The sequence below is a fragment of the Castor canadensis genome, chromosome 9, assembly GCF_047511655.1.
Source record: "Castor canadensis chromosome 9, mCasCan1.hap1v2, whole genome shotgun sequence".
Taxonomy (NCBI): Eukaryota; Metazoa; Chordata; class Mammalia; order Rodentia; family Castoridae; genus Castor; species Castor canadensis.
The window spans coordinates 90,747,547-90,771,300 of record NC_133394.1 but is presented as its reverse complement, the minus strand read 5'-3'; the positions used below and the strand labels follow the sequence as shown (position 1 = coordinate 90,771,300).

General features: G+C 35.1%; 1 protein-coding gene and 1 non-coding gene across 5 annotated transcripts in view; one reads left to right on the top strand and one right to left on the bottom strand.

The window, feature by feature from the left end:
• Mrpl1 (mitochondrial ribosomal protein L1) overlaps positions 1–23,754 on the top strand; it is an 80,082-nt gene that overhangs the window by 27,626 nt on the left and 28,702 nt on the right. For all 4 annotated transcript variants that reach the window (XM_074041928.1, XM_074041926.1, XM_074041927.1 and 1 more), the window contains exons 4-7: positions 4,145–4,228; positions 5,286–5,357; positions 8,481–8,592; positions 19,620–19,726. In XM_074041928.1, coding sequence (XP_073898029.1) covers positions 4,145–4,228; positions 5,286–5,357; positions 8,481–8,592; positions 19,620–19,726 — 375 coding nt within the window. The remainder of the gene's footprint in view (positions 1–4,144; positions 4,229–5,285; positions 5,358–8,480; positions 8,593–19,619; positions 19,727–23,754) is intronic.
• On the bottom strand, positions 17,231–17,333 carry LOC141411173 (U6 spliceosomal RNA). The gene has a single exon (XR_012436012.1). It is a non-coding gene; the product is annotated as a U6 spliceosomal RNA (small nuclear RNA).

The following is a 23,754-nucleotide window of genomic DNA, read 5'->3' as shown; positions in this document are numbered from 1 at the left end:
TTTGTTTCATTGATTCTTTGTATTTTTTGTTTGTTTGTTTCTATTTCATTAATTTTGGACCTTATTTTTATCATTTCTCTCCTTCTGCTTGTTTTGGGATTTGCTTGTTCTTGTTTTTCTAGGAGTTTGAGATGTAGCATTATGTAATTGATTTGAGTTCTTTCTGTCCTTTTAACATATGCACTCATGGCTATAAACTTTCCTCTTAGGACTGTCTTTGCTGTGTCCCATAGGTTCCAGAAGGTCGTGTTTTCATTTTCATTAAATTCCAGGAACATTTTAATTTCCTCTTTTATTTCATCAATGACCCATTGATCATTGAGCAATGTGTTCAGCTTCCAACAGTTCACGTTTTCTACTGTTGTTTTTGTTGTTGAGTTCTAGTTTTAATGCATTGTGATCAGATAGAATGCATGGGATTATTTCTGTTTTCTTATATTTGCTGAGGTTTGCTTTGTGCCCTAAGACATGATCAGTTTTGGAGAAGGTTCCATGAGCTGCTGAGAAGAATGTATATTTTACAGAAGTTGGATGAAATATTCTATAGTCATCAGCTCGGTCCATTTGATATATGGTGTGATTTAGTTCTAGAATTTCTTTATGGATTTTTTGTTTGGCTGACCTATCTATTGGTGATGGGGGGTATTAAAGTCTCCCACTACGACTGTTTTGGAATCTATATATGTCTTTAGGTCCTTCAGAGTATGATTGATGAAATTGGGTGCACTGATGTTGGGTGCATATCGGTTGATCATTGTTATTTCCTTTTGGTGTATTTCCCCTTTTATTAGTATGTGTCCTCCTTTATCTTGTTTGATCAATGTAAGTTTGAAGTCTGATGCCTGTTTTCAGGGTCATTGGCTTGGTAAATCTTCTTCCAGCCTTTCACCCTAAGTCAGTGCTTGTTTCTATCAATGAGATGGGTCTCCTGTAAACAAGAGATTGTTGGATCTTCCTTTTTAATCCAGTTTGCCAAATGGTGTCTTTTGATGGAGGAGTTAAGTCCGTTAACATCAGTGTTAGTATTGATAGGTATGTGGTGATTCCTGTCATTTAGTTGTTTTTGTTGTTTAAGAGTTTGATTGTATAAGCTGAATCAGTGTTACTCTCTGATTCCTTGTTTTTTCTTCTCCTGTGGTTTGGTACTGCCTGTCCTTTCATGGTTTTGTTTGCTTTCATTTTCTGTATGTAGAATTCCTTGAAGAATCTTTTGTAGTGGTGGCTTGGTGGTCATATATTGTTTTAGTTTATGCTTATCATGGAAGACTTTTATTGCTCCATCTATTTTGAATGATAGTTTTGCTGGTAAGAGTATCCTAGGGTTGAAGTTATTTTCATTCAGTGCTTGGAAGACTTCTCCATGCTCTTCTTGCTTTTAACATTTCCGATGAGAAACCTGTGATTTTGATGGATTTACCTTTGTATGTTATTTATTTTTCTCTCTTACAGCCTTCAGTATTTTTTTTTCTATTCTCTGTGCTTGTTTTAATGATAATACATCGTGGGGTAGTTCTATTTTGGTCAAGTCTGTTTGGTGTCCTGGAGGCTTCCTGTACCTGAATGGCTATAGCTTTCTCTAGATTTGGGAAATTTTCTGTTATTTTGTTGAATATATTACGAATTCCTTTTGTTTGCACCTCTTTCTCTTTGGTGCCCATGATTCTCAGGTTTGGTCTTTTGTTGGAGTTGGTGAGTTTTTACATATTCATTTCACAGGTGTTGAGTTGTTTGATTAGTAACTCTTTAGTTTTTCCTTTAATATTCATTTCATTTTCAAGTTCTGAGATTCTGTCTTTCACTTGTTCTAGTCTGCTGGAGTGGCCTTCCATTGTGTTTTGTGTTTCTGTTTCATTCTTTTTTCTGAGGATTTCCATATCATGGAAATCACTTTTTCTTTAATAGTGTTAATTTTCATCCTTAATTCATTTATCTCTCTATTTGTAGTGTTCTCTGTTTCACTTTGGTGATTATCTAGCACTCCTGTGAGTTCACTTATTTGTTTTGGTGTCTTCTCATATTCTTTATTTTTGGTGCCTTGGAATTTCTTTCTTTTTTTTTTATTGATCCTGGGGTTTGAACTCATGTCCTCATGCTTGCTTGCATGGCATGTGCTTTACCAGTTGAGCCACTCCATCAGCCCATGTCTTAGAATTTCTTGAGTGCCTCTTGTACATTTTGGTTGACCATATCTAGTAACATCTCCATGAAATTCTCAGTGATTACTTCCAGGATTTCTTCTTTCAGGATATTCTTGTGGGCTTCGTTGGGTTCTTTGGCATAGTTTATCTGTATTTTGTTGGAGTCTGGAACTGGGTATCCATTTTCTTCAGTTCCCTCTGAATCCTGTATTAAATTATTTTTTGTGGGAGAATGGTTTCCATCCCTTTTTTGTCTTCCCATCGCTCCACTTGGTACTGTGTAACTATGTTCTTGATAGGCTATTGGTGGTTTCCGTCACCTGTGTTCTTTCCCTTGGTTTAACTTTGTTTTGTGGGTGTGTTGGGTTTTAGATTAGTGTTATATATGCTATTTCTGACCCTGGTCTGTGTGTAATTTAGTATTAGCTGTCTCACGATAGTAAAAACTAACAATAACAAAAACAAAATAACAACAACAAAAAAATCAACAGGGATAAGTGGACATACACACACACACAGTAAACAGGAAACAAAACAAACACAAAAAAATTCCTAGTTCAGGAACAATAGAATTTCAGTCTTAGTAGTTCTGGTGTTACTCCTTCAGCATCCAGTCTTGGTGTTGGTATTTAAGCAGATGCTCCATCTTAGTCTCACCAGGTGGCTGGGGAGTTCTCACCAGTTTTTTTTTCCATCTTTCAACAGCAGCTGTTTAGTCACCTCCTCCCTCAGTGAGGTGTGGCAGTTTGAGTTTGTATATTGTCCTTAGGTTCCGGAGAACAGCTCTGTAGCCCACTAGACATCCTGCTCTGGAGTTGAGATGAGTTTTGTGGACTGATCCCTGTTCTATTTCAGGCAGTGGCTTATCACCCACCCTTCTGTCTTTCCAGTCTTTGTTTACTGAAAGTTCTCATGGAGATCAGCTTCTTGCCCCTCCCCACTTCTCCAGTGTGCTTACAGCACCCCGTCCCCCTCTGCTGTGTTTTCCTTTTCAGTTCCCTGTTTATTATTCAAGTTTTTTGGTTTTTTTTTTTTTTTTTGCAGGGTGGGGGGTCAGTCTGCCCAGTGGGCTATCCTGGTTTATTCCAGGGGTGGCTGTGGGAATACCGCATGACACTTATTTGCTCACCTGTTGGTTTGTGTCTCCCAAGCAGGTTTGGAGCTGGCCTCTGGTGGTGTAGGAGCCTTTCTGTTTTCTGAGTGTAATGTGTGTGGAGAAGCTTTGTGTGGCCTGGGGGTTCAGGGTGTCAGAGTTTTGATTCTTCTTGGTGTTTTTTTTCTGCCAAGTGTCGCTCCAGTGTCTCTCTAAGATTTTTGATTTACAGAGCTCGTGCTGCCTGCTTCTACACTCTAATCACCATCTTGGATCCTTAAGACGTTTTCTTTAAATGTTATTTATTGCAGTTGAGGTGATTTCATAGGGCAGTTAGTCTAGCACCAGCTAAAGGGCAGCTCCAGTGCTTCAACAGCCGTCCAGATCCTTGAAGGCCTGCAGGGTGAGCACTGTTAAGGGTTGGTCCAACCATCTGTGTTCAGACCACTCCTAACTTCTCAGCCTGAAGAAGGAGCTGACAGATTTTGCCGTGATCGAGTAGCAAATGTAGGTCCAGGAGACCATCTCAAGGTGCAGTCAGCTGCAGGACTGGCATCAGACGTTGGGCTCAGTAAAGACTTGAGTCTTTTTTTTTCTTTCTTAAGAAAGAAATACAGTCTCTTGAGCTTTGAATTGTAATTGAAGAATAGTTGTGGACTAATGGGAGGCCATATTAAAGGGCTAAAAACATGAGCCAAGTGTGGGTGGTGCATACCTGTAATCCCAACACTCCAGAGACTAAGGCAGAGGATTACAAGTTTGAGGCCAGCCTACAGAGTGAGATACTGTCTAAAACAAATAAATAAACAAATATCCAAGAGTTGAAAACATGTTAGTTCTGCTTTTTATAGAATGTGAGAAATAATAGAAAAGATGAAGTTTTCATAATTATTTTTTCTGTATTACATGATAGAAAAAAGTGGAACCATTTGCCAGTGTTATTAGTTTTCCATATCCCTTTGCTTCAGAGATCAATAAGGTTGCTGTATTTACAGGGGTAAGTAACTTTCATCAATTATTTATATGTTAATTTTTTAGATATCATACTAATTAATGATTAGAATAAGTGAACAGAGAAAATTTTAGTATTCTCTTCAGTCTTTTCCCCATTTGGAGCTCAACTCAGGTGACTTACTTGAGGTTGTGGCACTAGTTTGAGAACAAGTGAAACTAGAACAGAACTTCCGTTGTTACTAGTCCACCACACTATGTTTCTCAGAAGAAGCTAAAGACAAGTATGGGGTTTATCCTGCAGAGCTCCCTCTTCCTAGTTAAACTCCCTCCTCAAACAATGCTAGGAGTCCTTTGAAGCAGTGAGTGCCAGTGCTCTAGAACCTCAGAAACACAGTAACCTAGTTTGGAGAACCAGCGCAGACAGGACAGAGCAAATGCAGTGATCCGGCTCTTTGCCAGTCTTTTTGTATTATTAACATTTGTTTATGATCTGTTAATGAATTTGTGTTCTGAGTTTTTCCATCTAAAGCTCAAACAAGACATTTTTGGTCTTCTCTGGAAGAAACTCAGAAAAGTGGGGAATGTAGTTGTTGGAATGTTGCAATACTCAGTAACTAAGGGAGTGAGACATTTTTGCAGTAAAAGAAAATGATACATTAATGGAACATATGGAAAAGAATAACATTTTTCCTTTGAAGTTTTTAGCTACTTGGCTAAATTTTGGCTCTTTGATTTCTTTAATTAAAAAAATTGTCTTTATATTGGTTTTATAAAATTAGCAAGACTAAATAGATTTTAAGCTCTTATTTTTGGAATATAATGTATTTGTAAAACTAGAGACCTGTTACTCGATGGGTTCATAATATGCCATTTTGGTGTATTTCCTCATTAAAGCCAAGAGACACTTTAATGACCTAAGAACTGAATTTGTTCTAAACATAATACATCTAATGCATTTTATTGAAAATTATGTATTTTTCATTAAAAATAAAACCCACATTTTTATTTTAAACTGATGTTATTTCTGATAAAATACTTGAATGTATACTGAGTCTGTTTAAAATTAAAGATTGATGTTCAAACTTTTTGTTTTTTGGTAGAATGCATCAGAGATGAAAATAGCAGAAGAAAATGGAGCTGTGTTTGCAGGAGGAGCTAATCTGATTCAGAAGGTACAGTATTTTTAGGTTCATTAGTTACAGAGTTTGCTTTGTTATCTTTGCCATCCATTGATTTATTACATTTTGAACTTAATCACTAAGTTTTTATCTTTCGATGAATGGTTAGTAGAGCTTTATAGTACAGGGAAATTTTTTCTAACTTTTTCAGTCTCAAAGTCAAACTAAAAGGCATCCAAATAATCTGATATTATTTGTATTTGATTTATATTGTGATTTTGTTGTAGATGCTTTCTTTTTTGTCTGTGAGAGTTTTGTGAGTCAATTGGCAAGGGCATCATGGGCTTATATAAGAGATTTAAAATGAACTCCAAAAGGTGTATACATGGATGCCTCCATTCATGTTTTCATTTTTTTTGGTGGCTTGAATGCAGGGCCTCACGCTTGCTAAGCAGAAGCTTTACTGCTTGAGCCACTCTGTGAAAGTCCTTGTTTTGCTTTCTTAAAATGAAAGTGTGATGTATTGGTAGATCACAAAGTCCAGTATCTGACCTCTATAATACGATGCTTTTGGTTGTTCTGAACTTTTTTTTTTTTTTTTTTTTGGTGGTACTGGGGTTTGAACTCCTGACCTACATGGTTTTTTTTTGTTTTATTTGTGATGGGTTTGTTTTTTGTTTTTTGTTTTTGAGAGAGGGTCTCAGGAACTAGCCCAGGCTGGTTTCAAACCTTGATCCTCTTGATCTCTGCCTCTCTTACAGGCATGAGCCCCTGGAACCTGGCTTCTTCTGAACTTTTACTGTATAGTCAGTTCAGAGTGGCAAAGGACCAGCATGGTAGCTGACAAGTGCATATGTAGCAGGTCTTCAGAAAATAGCAAAGAGTCTGTGGACCATTTTTGAAAAGAATAGCATTTTTGGAGCAGAAAGGGGAGGGGGAACAGGAAAAAGTGACTTGAAAATTTGTCTTTTGTCACATATTCAGATTTTCATTTGGGAAAGCTTTTAACTGGGCTGGTCCTTTGGGATACACAGCCGTGCCTGGTAGTTTGTTTTCTAGACCACTTCTTTCTGGTATATCATTTTAATTTTTGAAAATTTATTAAAACTGTTAATCGTTATATCATAAGCATTCTACAGATACTTGGCAATTTGAGAGTGGAGCTTGGTTGCTGGAACCAGAGAACTAATTATTCCTACTAAGTTTGTGGATGGCTTTTCATGTCTTTTCTTCCTGCATGCTCTAGAGTATCTTATAGAACTGTCATAGCCATTCCTCCAATTCTGAAATCTTAATTGAGAAGTTACTTCTCAAGAAAATAGAGCAGAAAGTGTTACATCACCTTAAGTTCAATAAAGGAAACATATTTGAAAAAATAACCCCTTAGCAAATAAGGGAACCAAGTACACTTTGGAGTTATTTGAATATAAAATATTACAGGTATAGAATTTCTCTGTAGGATCCCCATTGTTGGCTCTGTTATCAGAGGGGCTGTGCCACTTGTCTAAGTTATATTTATTAAGTGTGTTCTTGCAGTTACCCCATGGTATCTTTGAAAACTTTCCATGTTATTTTTAGAAGGTGTTCAAGTTATGAAGTAAATTCAGTACAGTTTTGCAAATAGTATCATGACTGCAACTCAAAAAATGCATTCCTATATTTTAATATTTATTTATTTATTGCAGTGCTAGGGATTGAACCCAGAGCCTTGCACATGCTAGGCACATGCTATGCTACCACTGTCTACATTCCCAGCCCCCATTCCTGTAGTTCTTAATGTGCTATTTTATTAAGATAGAATAAAATTACTTACTTTTCAGTTGTTTCTTGGAATAAGGCTTTTATTTATTAAATTTATTTTATTTTGAAATATCACAGATATACTTGTCTCACATTTGAATGTAATTTCATGTTTTCACTTGTCTGTAGGAGCATGATTTTACTATGTATTGTATTATTTCAAGATGTAATCTTAAGGTTAATTATAGCATAACTTTCAAACATAGTTTTAATTTAATTTAAAGGAACATTCATAGAATTAGTTTTAGAAGACTTTTGAGTAGAAATCTCACACTTTGACATTTCAAAATTGTTTCTGCTTCCATATTTCTGGGGATGCTGGTATTTGAATTCTGCCTCTGCATCCTAGGAGTGCCATACTGATTCATTTTCCCTGGACCCTCAGTTTCCTTATCTGGAATAGGTGGTCAATATTATTACCTGCCTGGTAGGATTATTGTAAAGATTGGATAAATTAAACCAAATGTTGTGAAGACTGGATGAATTAAACGAAATAAAATGTTTTACAGAATTCATGCCACATGAAAAGTACTTGTTTAATGTAAGTTGTTATTAGTAAGGCTTGTACAGTATGTTATTTAAGGAATAAAGAATTTGTCGAAAGAAACAATAGTAACATGAAGATAAAATTCCAGAACCATTGCATATTTTACCAGAGTTCAGATTTTTAAGATTCATAAGACCCGAAACTAAGGCTTTAAATGGAATTTGGTAAGATTTTGTGGGGAGAAAAATTGGTGAAATATTTGTTGCCCAGGCAGTATTGTTCTAATAAGTAGAATATAGTCTAGTAGTGTAAGAATTATTTTGGTGCTTGCCTGAATTAATCAAGAAAGTCTTTTAAAAATTGAATGTTAATTCCTTTGCTCTGAGATTGGAAATAGAAAATGGATAATAAGCTATAAGTGGGTGCGTGTTCTTTTAGAAAAATGATAGATTCTGTTTTCTTGCTCTAAATTTGGAAAGCTGGTGGTTGCTAGTGAGTGTGGCAGCTCGTGGTGATTAATTTTACCAGTGATGTATTGTAAAATGTTCAGCTTGTTTCTTCAATTTTAAAAGACATAAATTTAGCTTAGTGAGATTGTATGATTGTCTTTACATTAATGCTATGTTCTGGTTTATAACACCTTTTTGCCTAACACAATCTCATGAAAGAATTAAAGTCATTAAATATTTTTAAAATTAATGTGACTGTTTTTAAAAGAAAATAATGTTTTGCTGCTGATGGTTTTTATGATGGGCAAATGTATTCATAGGCTTAAAGAAAAAAATTTGTGCTTAATGATTCTTTTGAATCATAGTAGAAATTACTTATTTTTGGAAGGATAAAACATTTCATATAATCTAAGGTTATCTTCCTTTTTTGCCAATTTTCAGATTTTGGATGATGAAATTCATGTAGACTTTTATGTAGCTGTTCCAGAAATAATGCCTGAGCTTAATCCACTAAAGAAGAAACTGAAAAAAAGATTTCCAAGGATTAATAGAAGTAAGGGAGAATTCTTTTTATTATTTCAATATACTATCAACAACTTTCTTCTCAATTTTCTTCAGTTAGAAAGCAAGGTTGCTAATACATATGTAGAAAAAGTATTATGTTCTAGTATTTGAGTTTTCTCATACAAGAATATATACATTAGATTTTTTTTTCCTTTGACATTAATATTAGTGATCAAATATAATTTGAGATTATAGTTACTTATTTTTGAAATTTAGGTGGTAGCCTCTGTCTCCAGGTTAATGGGTCATATTTATTATTTTATTTACTTTTTTAATCAATATGTATGTTCATTAATTTAAACATTCAACATATATATTGATGCATATATATGAGTGAATGGCTCTTTAGGTATTTTCCCCTTAGGAATATTATGCCTTTAAGAAATCTAGTAAAAGTGGTAAGGTCACTACAGAAGAGCTATGTGTTAAAGTGTGCAGTATTATTTGATAAATTCACAAAGTGTTATGGAGTGTTCAATAGAGGAAGAATTTGCATATGGATGGGGAACAGGAAAGCATCATGAAGGATGTAACATTTAAACTGTACCCTAAATAACTGGATGAATTGATTAAGGAGAATATTATTTTAAGTAGAAGAAACATACTAATCATAGACATTAAAGTCAGAAATTATAGGCCAGACCCAAGAAGTATCAATTAGTTCTCTTTGTAGGGAATGGTACCTCTGCTTTCAAATGAAGAGGACAATGGGGATGGTATTGGAAAGGTAGATTGATGTTGTACTGAGAAGGACTAATAAGCCTGGGCTTTTTTCTGTATTCAGCAGGAATTCCTTGGAAATCTTAAGGTGTGGTATGAAATGTGTTCTGTAGAGCTTCAGTCTGGCAAGAGTTTATAAAATGTATTGACATGGATTGAAACTAGAAGCAGGAAACCAGTTAGAGCGCAATTGCAGAAGACTAATAAAAGTCTTAAGACTTAATGAAACTGGAATGAAGATGACAGATGTCAAAGATAGAGGATTTTGTGACTAAGTAGTTAGGAATGGACTGATAGCTGAGAATAAAGGAAAAATCAAACAATGATGAGAATTTTTTAAGCCTAGGGGCTTCTTTTAATAAGTTAAAGTATGTTAATGGAAAAAAGGAATACGTTTGGGAAGAAAACAAGTTTATGTGTTTTAGGTACTGAATGTCTGGTGTAGATAGAGATTGTTTTGAATGAAATTTTGTAGTGTAAACAGAACAAGTATTTTAAAATTTGTTTCAGTAGATTTGTCTTCAAATTTCAACTCTAATTCAGTCAAAAAAATCCAGCTTAAATTCTTCATGCATGTTAGCCATTAACACTTGTCTGAATTCTAGATAATAATCTGTAAATAAAAACAAATTCAGATGGACTCTCTAGTTGTTTTGTTATATTGTAATTTTGTTTATTTTTGATAACCTGCATTAACTCATATGTCCTAATTAGATATGGGACTGAGTCTTGGCACTTTTATAAGGGATTTCTATTACACTAGTGTTTGTTACCATGAAATTGACTTCCAGTCTTTCCTAAGACAGACCTGAAATTGAACATTATTTTAAAATTAAACCAGAATTGGAGTCAAATTTGATCAAAATATTTCTCATAATTTTTTTGTTTCTAATTAAATTCAAACTGCAATCAGAGCAAAACAAATAGTACTAAATATGGTAAGTTAAAATTGAAAGTGAATACTGAGTATATCTGTGTTCATCTGTGTTCTTGCTCTGCACTATGAAATGATTTTTCACAAAGTTAATTTTGTCACCTTTGCTACTCTAGCCATTTCCTGCAAAACTATTTTGGATTCTATTTTCTTTAATCTGAAAGGGTTTTGAATAACTTTGTTTCTTTATTCCAAATAGTAAGTTTTCTGTTAAAATGTTTATTTTTATCTGTGGGCTTTACTTTTATTCTTACTTTCATAATGAACCACACTTTCCACATACTGTGGTCTAGTACTTAAGTATGGTGTGTGTCCTCACCATTTGTTAAAGAAGGCACCTTGCAAAGGAGATGATTCACCTTCTCTAACATTTGCTTTTTGCCTCCACATGGTCTGTTTAGCAGCAATAGGAAAACATTTGTGTTCTTTATTTAAACATGAAGAAAAGCAATTAACCTGTCAAAAATGTTAAAACAGAATACACCAGATGTGGCTTAGAACAAATGAAGCTTACATTAAGCATTTTTAGAATAATCAGATTCTTGTTTAGGAACATTGATTCTCCTTATATTTAACAAAAGACATTAAGGCAAAATATAAATTACATTTAGAGCAAGTAGATGAAATGAAAAACAAACCAACCCCTGCAGCTGAGCTCATTAGTTTCCCGTTTTGTCCCAGCTTTACTAATGGGAGTGGCTGTAGCCATGTTGGCTGGATTGAACATGCATGTTTTGCAGCACTTTCATTGCTGCAGTTTTATTCTTTTTATTTTATATTTCTTACATGCTTTAGGCAAATTCTCTGTTTCAAATTCGTGTTTGCCTTGTTGTCTCAGTATTTCTTTCTGTTTTATAAAAAGAAATTTAAAGCTTGCTTTTTATAATTTCTTGGGAGAAATTTGGCTTCATTTTTGCTAATCACCTTGCTTCCCACCACCAGATGCCTCCAGAATTCTTTCATCACTAATGTAGGTATGTTTTCTTTCTCTCTTTATGGTTGGATTGAAGCAAGGGCTTCACGCCTGCAAAGCAGGCGCACTACCACTTGAGCCACACTCTAGTCCATTTTGCTCTGGTTATTTTGGAGATAGGGTCTTTTGAACTATTTGTCTGGACTGGCCTCCAACCACAGCCCTCTTGAACTCAGCCTCCCAAGTAGCTAGGATTACAGGTGTGAGCCATTGGTGCCCAGCTAGATATGTTTTTTTTAATATTAAAAATGTTTTTATTTCTAGCCTTATTTATTATTTAGCATTTACTAAAAAAATACTAGTATGAAAAATATCTTGGACTTAATGGAACCAGTTTTCTGTTATGCATATTAGCCCATGATACGTACTATGGAAATGGTTGAATTTATTTATTTATGCTGGGGATTGAATACAGGGCTTTGCCAGTGAGCTGTATCTCCATCCCAGTTGAATTATTTTAAATCATACCAGGTTATTGACCAATAAGAGAAAGGGAGATGACTAGAAAATTAGAAATACACTAATGTGTGTTTCTTTTAACATGTAGCTCTTAGAATTGAACACAGGTGCTCCACTTGGAGGACTATACAAAGGATATTCACCATAAGGAAGTTGTTATTGTATTATACATGAGACTTATGGGTGGTAAAATTATTGAAGTTTAAAGTAAAATACTTTTAAACTTATGGACTAATATGTTGTACTTAAGAGTATTGGTTGCATTATTGAAGCAACTCTTTGGTTACATAAGGAAAAAATACAAAAGACAGATTTTTTTGTGTGTGTGTTAATCAGTTTGGAAGTTTTCTATCCTCTCACCAGTGTATTTAAAAACTATCTATGTGTGTTAAACGAAGTAAGCCAGGTTCGGAAAGACAAAGGTCACGTTTTTCCAAGTGGAATCTAGATCCGAAAGATAAATGTATACACAAATGCAAACATGATTATGTATACATAGCTATATAAAACATGTTTGTAATAGTGGGACTGTTTAAGGGGACTAAAGGGAAGAGGGAGAGAAAAACAGAACAATAGAGAATAATAATACTGAAATACATTGTATCCTTATAGGAATATGGCATAATGAAACACACTGAAAGTTGTTGAATAATAGGGGCACGGGGAAAGAAGAGTAATGGAGGGGGTTAATCTGATTAAATATATTCATGGGTAAAATACCATGGTGAGACCTTTTTGAACAATGAATATCCACTTTAAAAATGAAGGACACACATATGAATAATAAAAGAAAAATGAAAAAAAAAAAAAAAACAAAATAAAAAAAAAATTCCTTCAAAAAAAAAAATAAATAAAAATAAAAATGAAGGACAGGAATGTAAAACCAGTCCTGTTAGGGGATTGGTACTAGTGGGATGGGAAGGGTGAACCTCTTGGAGAGGTTATTGGAGGGTAAATATGGTTGATGTACTTTATATACGTCTATGAAAATAAACAACGACAGCTGTTGAAATTGTTTTAAGGATAGAGGGAGAGGGATGAAGGAGAATGTTACAAAGTACATTGTAAACATGTATGAAAATGTCACAATGAAAGCCCCCTGAGAAAATGTTAAAGCAAGCAAACAAACAAAAACTATTCATGTGTGAAAGAATCCACTAGTGATTCCTTCTTATAGCTGTCCTTATAGTTATTCTAGATGAGTCATGGATTATCATATAGCTGGTTTCTTACTCTTTCCTTTGTTTCTTTTACTTTAGTCCTAGTGGCCACCTCGTTCTTCTCAAGCACACACTAAGTGCTTCCTTTCCTAGGTCTTTGAATTTACTGTCCTGTCTGTGTCTGTCTGCAATGCTCTCTGCTTATTTGCCTGACTTTCTTAGTCATTTATCATCTAAATGGACAGGCCTTCCATGACAATCTTATGTAAAATATTACTCTCCATTTCCCATTATCAAAACGTATTTCATTATTGTGCCTTTTCATTCTTTTTAGGACTTAACCACTTTTGTCATTTTTTTTTTTTAATTTGTAGGGTGTGTTCAGTTCTTCCTATTAGAGCAAGGGCATTTAATTTTCATAGTTGCTATACTCTCATGGTCTCAAATACAGTACTTGGCCCATAGTAGGTACTGTAAAATATTTGTACAATGAATGAACATTTAGCACAGCATTCATTTGGCAGAAGATACAGAACTAAACACTGCAACTGAAATGTTGGGTTACTTATAATCCATTTTTCTTTTTGGAATAGTTATATTTATAATAGCTGAAACCTTGGATGTGATGGCTGTGAACATGACTGGTAAGGTCTTTAATGACATGGAGCTAACAGTTTCCTTTTTCCACACTTAGATAAACTAGTCTAACTTTAGCACTTAACATGCCCAGATTCTTCTAGCTAAACAAATAAAAACAAAACGCAACTGTCCTTCCAACCTTTTGTTTCAGCTATCTTGTTAGCTACAATCTTAGTTCTCTCTCTTATTTTTTATTAGTTTTTAAAATAAGTGGTCTTCAGTGATTAGCTGTCTCCATTCTCTTTTACTAGTCATTTCTTCCTTGCCCCATTCTTTCACATGCTTCATCTAAAATATTGCTTTCAATGATTATCATAGGTCTTTCTCTCCTCTCCTCTCCTCTCTTTCCCTCTCCTCTTCTCTCCTCTCCTTCCCTCCCCTCTCTCCTCCCCCCTCCCCTCCTCTCTTCTAATGAAAAGTTACATCTGGGTGAAATACCAGGCCATATAGTGTAGGATTTATTCATTATATGGAAATTCAAAGGAGAAAATTTGAGGAAAAAGAAGAAAGAAAAAGGAGGAAGATACAAGAGCATAAAAGCACCAAGAAGAGAGAAAATTGAGAATGAGTAGAGCAATTAGATAGCATTAAGAGATAGCAAAACCCTAGAAATAATGGTGACAATTTAACATCTAGTTACATTTGAAAAACGGAACAGAATAATGATTAACACAAACCCCTCTCAGCCTTGGCTGTATTACTTACTGTGATCTTAAGCAAACTTTTAACATTTTGTGCCTCTATTTGTTCGTCTACAAGATGGGCTCCATGATAACATCTACCCCATAGTGGTTTTATGATAATGTATGCAAAAGTGAGCACAAACTGGGTATATAAAAAGTGCATACTACGTGTGGGTCACTGTTACTGTTATTAACTGCCTGCAATTCCTAGCTGTTCATTCTTCACAATTACATTAGGAGAATTTGCTCTCATGTCTTCTTACATCATTTCTGTTGTCACAACTCACTTGAATAAGTGGATAATTATTGAATACCTATCATGTGCCGGGTACCGTACATAGTACTGAGATTGAAAGATGAAAAGATGCTTCCAATTTTTAAGAAGATACATGTTGAGAGAGAAGATATGAAAACAAACTGCTGCACTAAAATCTGAAAAAATTAGTAGCCAGTGTACAAAGTACTTAAAGGAATGAGAAACTACTTTTAGAATCACATTGTATGAAGAAGATGGTAGTTAAAAGGCTAAGTGTGAATATCTATTTTACTTTCCTAACATGCGTAGGACTGAATTCCAGGCAAAAGAAATTTTTTCTTAATGTAAAAAGGTTAAGAGAAAGCCAACTGTGTTCAGGAAAGTATTAGTAGATGTCTATCACTGGGTACATAAAGTGTTACCAGATAGTGGTGGTTAATGGGGTTAGACAGTGATGGGCAGTGGCAGGGTCATGGAGAGCTCTGTGTGCCATTCCATGAAGATTAGGTTTTATCTTCTAGGTAGATGAGAGCCATTGAAAACCATTGCTCAGAAGAGTGAAATAAGATTTTCTTATTAGAATATGTATTCTGGGGTAAGTATAAGTGGTAGGGTGACCATTATGAGGGTAGTGAAATTGAACAGAGACCAGTGAGGAGGCTATGGCAGTAGTCTAGATAAAAGACGAAGAAAGAATCTGGCAATGGCAATGAAGACAGAAGAGGAAGATTTTTGTGCAATATTGAGGTGGTAGAATTAGCAGGAGTTATTAATTAGATATGGGGTTGAAAAAGGAATCTAGGATGATTTCCTAATTTTGGTCTTGAGTAGCCCAGTGGGTATTATTTTCAAGATAAATATATAGGAGGTGAAGTAGGTTTGGTCATGACAATCATCTCATGAAGTGAAGAGGGGAGGACAGGATAGATCAGCACCAGCTAAATTTATTGTGTATTAGCATGAAGTGGGTTATGATAAATAAACGGACACATTGTGACCTCTAGAGCAAGTAAAAAACACACAAAAAATAACTTAAAACTAAATAGAGGAAGAAAAACAGTACAATAAAATTCTTTTGTTTAAAACAAAAGATGGCTGTAAAGGAGGAACACATAAGATGAGACAAATAGAAAAGAAATACCAAAATAAAGATCTTAATCAAGCCATGTCAGTAGTTAATGTCAATTGGAAATGAACTACACACTGCAACCAAAAGGTAGAGATTATGAGATGAGGAAAAAGCAACCCAACTATAAGCTAGATAGGAGACACACTATATTTAAACACACAAATAGACTGAAAGTAGAATGATAGGTAAAGATAAACCATGAAAGCAGTAAATATTAGGGAATTAGCTTGGCTATATTAATGCTAAACAAAATGGACCATTAAAGATGAAAACCATTACTGGAGGAAAAGATGAATATTGTATAAAAATAATAGAGCACTCTTATTTAAAAACAGAGCCCCAAAATACGTGAAACAAAAATCAGATGATTGAAAAGAGAAATAGACTAATGAAGTACAGTTTTAATATTCTTCTCAGTAATGATAGAGCACATAGAAAACCAATAAGGATATAAAAGATTTAAACAGCACTGTCAGCCAACTTAACCCAGTTGATATCTACAGAACACATCAGTCAACAACAGCAAATGGTTGGTGATGAACATTTCCAGGATAGACCATTTGCAGAGCTATAAGGCAAGTCTTTATTAAGCCTTATTATTTATTGACTTAAAAGAATTGAAGTCATACACAGTATGTTTTCTAATCACAGCTGAGTTAAATTAAAAATTTGTGACCATGAGAAAGCTCTAAATACATTAAAATTAAGCAACCACTACTAAATAACTCAAACAAGAATTAGAGAATGTCTTAAATTGAGTAACAATGAAAGCACAATATATCAAAGCTTACAGGATAAAGTTGAAGTAGTTCATAGAGGGGCATTTATTTCTTTTTCTTTTTTTTATTATATTATGGTTGTGCTGGGTGTACAAAAGTTCTTACAAGTTATCTTAGTTCAATTTACCCTCTCCATCATTCCCTTTTATTTTCCTCCTCCCATTCTGGAATAGTTTCAACATGTCTCATTTTTCCATTTCATTCATGAGAACATAATATTTCTACCACTTCCAGCCTTTTTCATCCTTTCCTTATTTCCTCCACCCTCCCACAGGTACCAACCCCCAGGCAGGAATTGTTTTACCTTCCTGCTTTCCATTTTTGAAAAAAGGCGTTTTTGTTTGTCTAAGATAGCTCTACAGGGAGTTTCCTTGTGACGTTTCCATTTATATATGGAAATTGGTTCATGCCCTCATAGAAAAGAAGAATAGTTTAAAATCATTGTCCTCTGCTTTTATCTTAAGAACTTGGGGACAGAAGAAAGAAAAGCAAAATAAATTGAATTATTGAAAGGAAGAAAATAATAAAGATCAGAGTGGAAGCTACTGAAGTAGAAAAAGGACAATCAACAGAAAATTAATGACAGCAAAATTAGTTCTTTGAATAGGTTGATAAAGTTGACAGAACTTGAACTGGACTTTTTTTTTTTAAGAGGGAATATACAGACTTACTTAAAGGGGAAACATTAATACATACCCCATAGACATTAAAAATAATAAGGCAATATTATGAACAATTTTATTTTAACAAATATGACAACTTGTAGAAAATGGGTAAATTCTCTGAAAGATCCAGTTACAAAAAGTAACTGGAAGAAATAGAAAAATCTCAATAGCTCCATCTCAAGTAAAGAAATAGAATTTATAATTTACAATACCAATGAAAAGTATTACTTAAAAATATGGAATGCTTCACAAACTTCCATGTCATCCTTGAGCAGGGGTCATACCAATCTTTTTTGTATCATTCTAGTTTCAGTGTGTAATCTGTGAAAGCAAGCACTCTTTCTTCGTTACTGTACATTATTCCTATATTGGACTTAAAATTTTGAACTCATTTATTTGTTCATTCTTCTGGTAAATGTTTGTCACATTTATATCATACTAATTACCTAAGCATCTAGGTGGAGATACCAAGTAGGTGGCTGGAAATCATGAGAGAGGTTGTGACTGAGATGTGAGTTTGGTAATTATGAATAACTAAATGGTATTTAAAGCCATGTGTCTGGATGAGATCACTCAGGGAGGTGCATCATACAGATACAATAAGAGAGGGCAGATGACAACCCTGGGGTAGTAAAAACTTTGGAAGTCAGCTAAATAAAGGTGGCTTAGTAAATAAGAATGGAATGGGACAGCCAGTGAGGGTATGTTTCAGGGAACACATGAAGATAATTACAGGAAGAAGAGAGGTGTAGTCTAAGTCTGCTGATGAAGTCATAAACACTGAGGAAGGACTACTGTGAAGGTCAATAGCAACCTTGACAAGATTATTTCCAGTGGAGTAGTGGGAATGACAACTTGATTAAAGTAGGTGTCAGAGAAAATGGCAGGAAAAGAAGTAGAGACAGAAAGGATAGACAAGTTTTTTTTTTGGAAACGAGTGCACTTGTGGAGTGTTAGATGGTAACTGTAAGGAAATGTGAAGTCACAGGAGACTTGTTTGTTTTATTTTTGAGACAAGAAATTTTATAGTAAGTTTGTAAGCTAATGTAATTATCTTGGAAAGTAGGGAAAATTGGCAGTGTAGAAGAGAGAGGGAAGAAGCAGTGTCCCTTTATAGGTGAATAGAAGTGGGATTCAGTGCACAAAGGAAGTGAGGCCTTTGGTAGAAGCAGAGAGCGTTCAACTACAGTGACAGGAAAGAAGGCAGTGTTTTGGGTATATTCAGGTATTACCAAATAATTCTTGAGCTCTAAGTACAAGACATTGTTTCTATGAAAATACAACTTTAGAAAATACATCTAAGGACTAGGTGTGGTAGCACATGCCAGTAAACTCAGCACTTGGGAGGCAGAGTCAGAAGGATCACAAATTCTAAGCCAGCTTGGGCTACGTGTGAGACCATGTTTCAAAAAAAAAAAAAAGAAAACCAAAACAGGCCAGGTGTTGTGGTTCATACCTGTAATCCCAGCTACTCAGGTGCAAATCATGGTTGAGGTCAGCCTCAGCACAAAGTGAGAGTGTGGTATACTGGTAATCTCAACCATGCAGGAGAGGTGAGTGGGAAGATTGTGGTCAGACAAAAAAGCAGAGGTAAAAAGGCACCTAGAGCAGAAGGAAGTGGAACTGTCATTATTCACAGATTATACGATCTAGCTAGTCAAACAAAGAGTGAGTTAAGTACATTTGAAGATACAAACCCCATGAGTAAAAGTCAGTTGTATTTCTTTATAACAACAATGAGCAATTAGAAATTGAAATTAAAAACTTATGAATTCCACTTGTAATCACATAAAAGGATTGTGGTCCAGGCCAGCCTGGGCAAAAAATGCTTGACTCTATCTGAGAAATAAAGCAAAAAGGGCTAGGGGTATAGCTCAAGTGGTAGAGTAGCTGCCTCGCAATTGCAAAGCCCTGAGTTCAAAGCCCAATACCACAAACAGACAAACCAAAGTCTAAGTAAAGAAGTTACATAGATATATGCATAATTTAATCAGGTATCTTTTTTTGTATACTATTAGCATTGTATTGTTTGTTATTATACTATGTCATACTGTTTTGTACTCAGTTACATCAGAATGAGATACTGAAACAGTATTTTACAGTAAAATACTCTACATCCCTTATCTCCAATTAGACTATAAGCTTTTGGGAGCTGATTGCTTCATTCACAGCTGGAGTGCTCCTGGGGCGCACTGAACAACCACTGCTGTGTGCTAAGGGTTTCTATGCTGTGGATGAAACAAAACCCCCACATTAACCCACAGAGGGATGACTAGCTGGGGACCTTGTGTGTGCTGTCTCTTTACTGGCACATTCCCATTGTATTTCTTACTCTTCAGATAATTCACATTTTCTATGCATACAACATAAAGGCGTTTACTAATAGAATCTTGTACTCATCATTCTACCTCTCGGTTAGAAGCAAGTTGCAGGCCACATTCATACCTGGTAGGAGATCGCACAAGAGCATGAATCCCAGAAATGGGGACCATGGGGGCACACAGGGTCTGACTGCCACTTATTATATTGTCACACAGGCTGCATGTTTATCTCATTTAGTAATTTTTGCTACTTGTCTAAATGCAGTGATAATTTGGGGTTTTTCTTTTTTCCAAACAGATTCTATTGGCCGTGACATCCCCAAAATGCTTGAATTATTTAAAACTGGACATGAAATTATGGTAGATGAAGAAAGGGAGAACTTTCTGAGCACCAAAATAGCAACAGTAAGTACACTGGAAATGATTAATCTTTTCTTTTTTTGTTCAAATTATTCCTTAATATTATAATATACCAGTCATTTGAACTTGCTTTTGAAACTGGAATTAGTAGTGTTGACAAACATACACTGACAATTTTCTTTTATTCTTTTAGCTATCTCATCACTGTTTGTGATACTTGAAAATTTCTTCCTTCCAGAGTTACATACTACTCACTGACATTTACGCATATTTTTTGTCTTTCTTATTTATTCTAACATATGTATATTTTGCTATGTGCTGTTTTAAGATTAAGAGTAGTAGGCGTAGATGTTATTTAATCTGTTATAGAACATTACATAATGCTGAACATGCAGTTGACATTTGATACTATCTAATGGAATTAATTTGCTTTATTTCAATGACTTACGTCTGATTATTTCTGTTTGTGTTTCGAAAACATCTATTTCTAGAAGATGCTGAATATGTTTCCAGTGCCATCATCAGGACACTAATAGAGATACATCAGAATTACAGAACTGTTTTAAAATGAATAGACATTAGAAACATTAACATTTATTTGAAACATGTACTTTGTAATATAGAATCTTTCAAGTGTCTATTTAACATAGGTAATTTTTCCTCTGTTCATAACTATAGAAATAATAGTTACGACCTAGTTTAAATAGTAAAAATTAAATAGTGCCTCTCGAGTGTCAGGTACTATTCTAAATAGTATGTTCTGTCATATTCTTCAACATATGAAAAGTAAAGTTACCATCCATCCCCATTTTGTAGATGAAAGCACGGAAGTCCAGAGAGCTTACAAACTTTTCTAAGATCTCAGCTAAAATGAAGCAAAATAGGGAGGAATTTGAATCCTAGCAATTTCTTCAGGCATACAGGATCTTCAGTCTATACCATCTTGCCTTATGTTGGAACTATTTGAATAGCTATTTTTCTTCCTCCTCCTGTTTTACTGTTAAGGGGAATTCTGCATTGTACCTGACAGCTAGTAGTCCAAGCTAATTGAGCTATGTCCATTGTAGGTCAGCAGAGATATAGATAAAGAGAAGGCACGTAGTAGAGCTATAGAAAAAGCACATAGCTAGTTTAATGGTAAGAAAACTTGCCTTAGGAAGGAAGAAAAGCAGGTTTAATGCAGTCAGAGATTGAGAAACTCTTAATTGCCACATTACTGTCCAAGCTCAGCCCAGTGTACTTGGCTTGAGCTCTCTGAACGTCTGAGGTTGAAATTTCTTTATTACCAAAGGCCCTTAGAAGTTTCTTGTTTCTTAGGGTTGACAATATAATAATCTAAAAAACAAACAAAATCAACTATAAATTTTAAGGAACTGTTGGGGAGCTATAGAGACTTATGTTTTAATACCTGTCCTACTATTTAAGGGATGGCAGACTTGAAGCAAGGTTCTTAAGAATGTTGTATCTCAGATTTACTCATGTACAGTATGTGTATCATGAACCTCTTTCATGACGTGTTTCTGAGAATTAGATAAAATTGTACCATTTAAAAATGGTAGTGTTTATGTTGTTACTGTTTTGGTTGGTCTTTTGCAACTATAGGATATCTTTTTAAGACTTTTAATTACTACCTGGATTAAGTCTGCCTTTTCTTATTTTCAATATATTTAGTAGTTAATAGTTTATATAGATCCTGACGTATAAGAAACCATGGAGTCTTACTCACTTTTTTCAACAAAACTATCATGATTAAGACTTGGGCTCTAGATCAGACTATGTGAAACTTTTGGAGACAAAGTGTTTTCTCTCAGTGAAAAAGAAGTTAATTTCTGTGTTTAAGGAGGATCTTCTTGAATGCTATTTAAGTATTAGACTACAGTGCTAATTAATGAAGTGGATTTCAGATTCACATTGTGGTTCAAATACTGCTTTCAACTTAGAAAGAACTTTGCCATCTTGCATTCTGAGCCTTTGTTTTCCTGTTTTCCACTTCTCTCATGTGTAAAATGATGGTAATGATAAATACTACCTAGCTAGAATGGAGTAAATGAGATAATAATGTAATAACTATGTAGTAGACTACTTAAGGGTGTGGTGGCGCAACAGACCTGATTTGCCTTACTACCTAAAACAGTGAGCAGTATCCGACACCAAAACCAGATGAAGAAAACTATAGTGCAATATCATTTGTGAACATAAGTGTAAAAAATTTAAAACAAAGTTTTAACAAATAGAATTCGATATAAAAAAAGATAATATACCTTGACAACCTTAGTCTGTTTTCTCTTGCTATAACAGTATCTGAACTGGGTGATTTATAAAGAACAGAGGTTTATGTTGGCTCAGGGTTTTAGTGGCTGGGAAGTCCAAGAGCATGGTGCTTGTCATGTGGTGAGGGACTCATGCTACATCGTAACATGGCTAGTATATGCTAGCAGACATGTGCCAAAGAGGCAGGATGTGAGGGACTGCCATGCGTTATAACAGCTCGCTCTCTGGAGAACACATCCGCTCACTTGAGAAACGAATTGATCCCTCTTAACAATCTAATTACCTCTTACAGGCCTTGCCTCCCACCACTGTCTCAGTGTCAGTCAAATTTCAGCATGAGTTTTAGACTCAGTTTTGGAGGGACAGACCATATTCAACCCATAGCAGTGACCGAATAGGGTTTGACCAAGGAATGCAAGGTTAGTTTCATACTGAACATTATATTTTAGCATATTATCAAACCAAAAATCGAAAACTATATGATCATCTCAGTGGATACAGAGAAAGCATTTGACATAATTAAAATGCTGATTAAAGTCTCAGCAAACTAGGGATAAGAAGTCAGTGTCCTTGGGGCTGGGATATGATAAAGGACATGTTTATCATGCATAAGACCCTAAGTTCAGTGTTACCCCCATGCCCTGAAAAAAGTCAGTGTCCTTAACCCAACAAAGGATATCTAAGAAGAACCAACAGCTAACAACATACTTGGTGGTGAAAGATTAAATGCTGTTTTCCTCCCAAGATCAGGAAGAAGACTCAGATACATATTCTTACTGCTTCTGTTCATCATTGATTTGGGGATTGTAGGCAGTGGGATCAGACAAAAAGCAGAGGTAAAAAGACACCTGTAACAGAAAGAAGTGGAACTGTCATTATTCACAGATTATACGATCTAGCTAGTCAAACAAAGAAGTGAGTTAAGTACATTTGAAGATACAAACCCCATGAGTAAAAGTCAGTTGTATTTCTTTATAACAACAATGAGCAATTAGAAATTGAAATTAAAAACTAATGAATTCCACTTATAATAGCATAAAAAAAAAATGAACTACCTAGGGATAAATCTGACTAAAGAGGTGAAAGACCCATACACTGCAAAGTTCAGAACATAGTTGAAAGAAATTAAAGGTCTAAACAAGTGATGAGATGTACTTTCTTCATTGATCAGTACACTGATCACACATGTTAAAATGCCAGCTATTCCCAAGTTAATCTAGATTCATTGCATCCTTAAAGTCTCAGTCAGATGTATTTTTGTTTTCATTTTGTTTTTGGTGGTGCTGGGGGATGAACTCAGGGACTTGGACATACCAGGCAAGTGGTCTACCACTGAGCTATACCCCAGACCAGTCAGATGTATTTTTGCTTGTGTGTGTGTGTAGAAATTGTCTAGCTAATTCTAAAATTCATATGGAAACACATAGCCAAAAAAAGCTGAGTGTGGTGGGGCACAACTGTAATCCCAGCTAGTCAGGAGACGTAGGCAGGAAGAATTTTAAGGCCAGCCTGAACAAAGACCCTACCTGAAAAGCAAAATACAAACAAAAGGGCAGTCTGGGTACCAGTGACTCATACCTGTAATCCTAGCTACTTGGGAGACTGACTGCAGTTTGAGGCTAGCCTGAGCAAATAGTTCTAAGGACCCCATCTCCAAAATAACCAGAGCAAAGTGGACTGAAGGTATGATTCAAGCAGTAGAGTGCCTACTTTGCAAGCACAAAACTTGTGTTCAAACCCCAGTCGCACAAAAATTAGGGGGTATGGCAAAAGTGATAGAGTTCTTGCCTAGCATGCCCTGG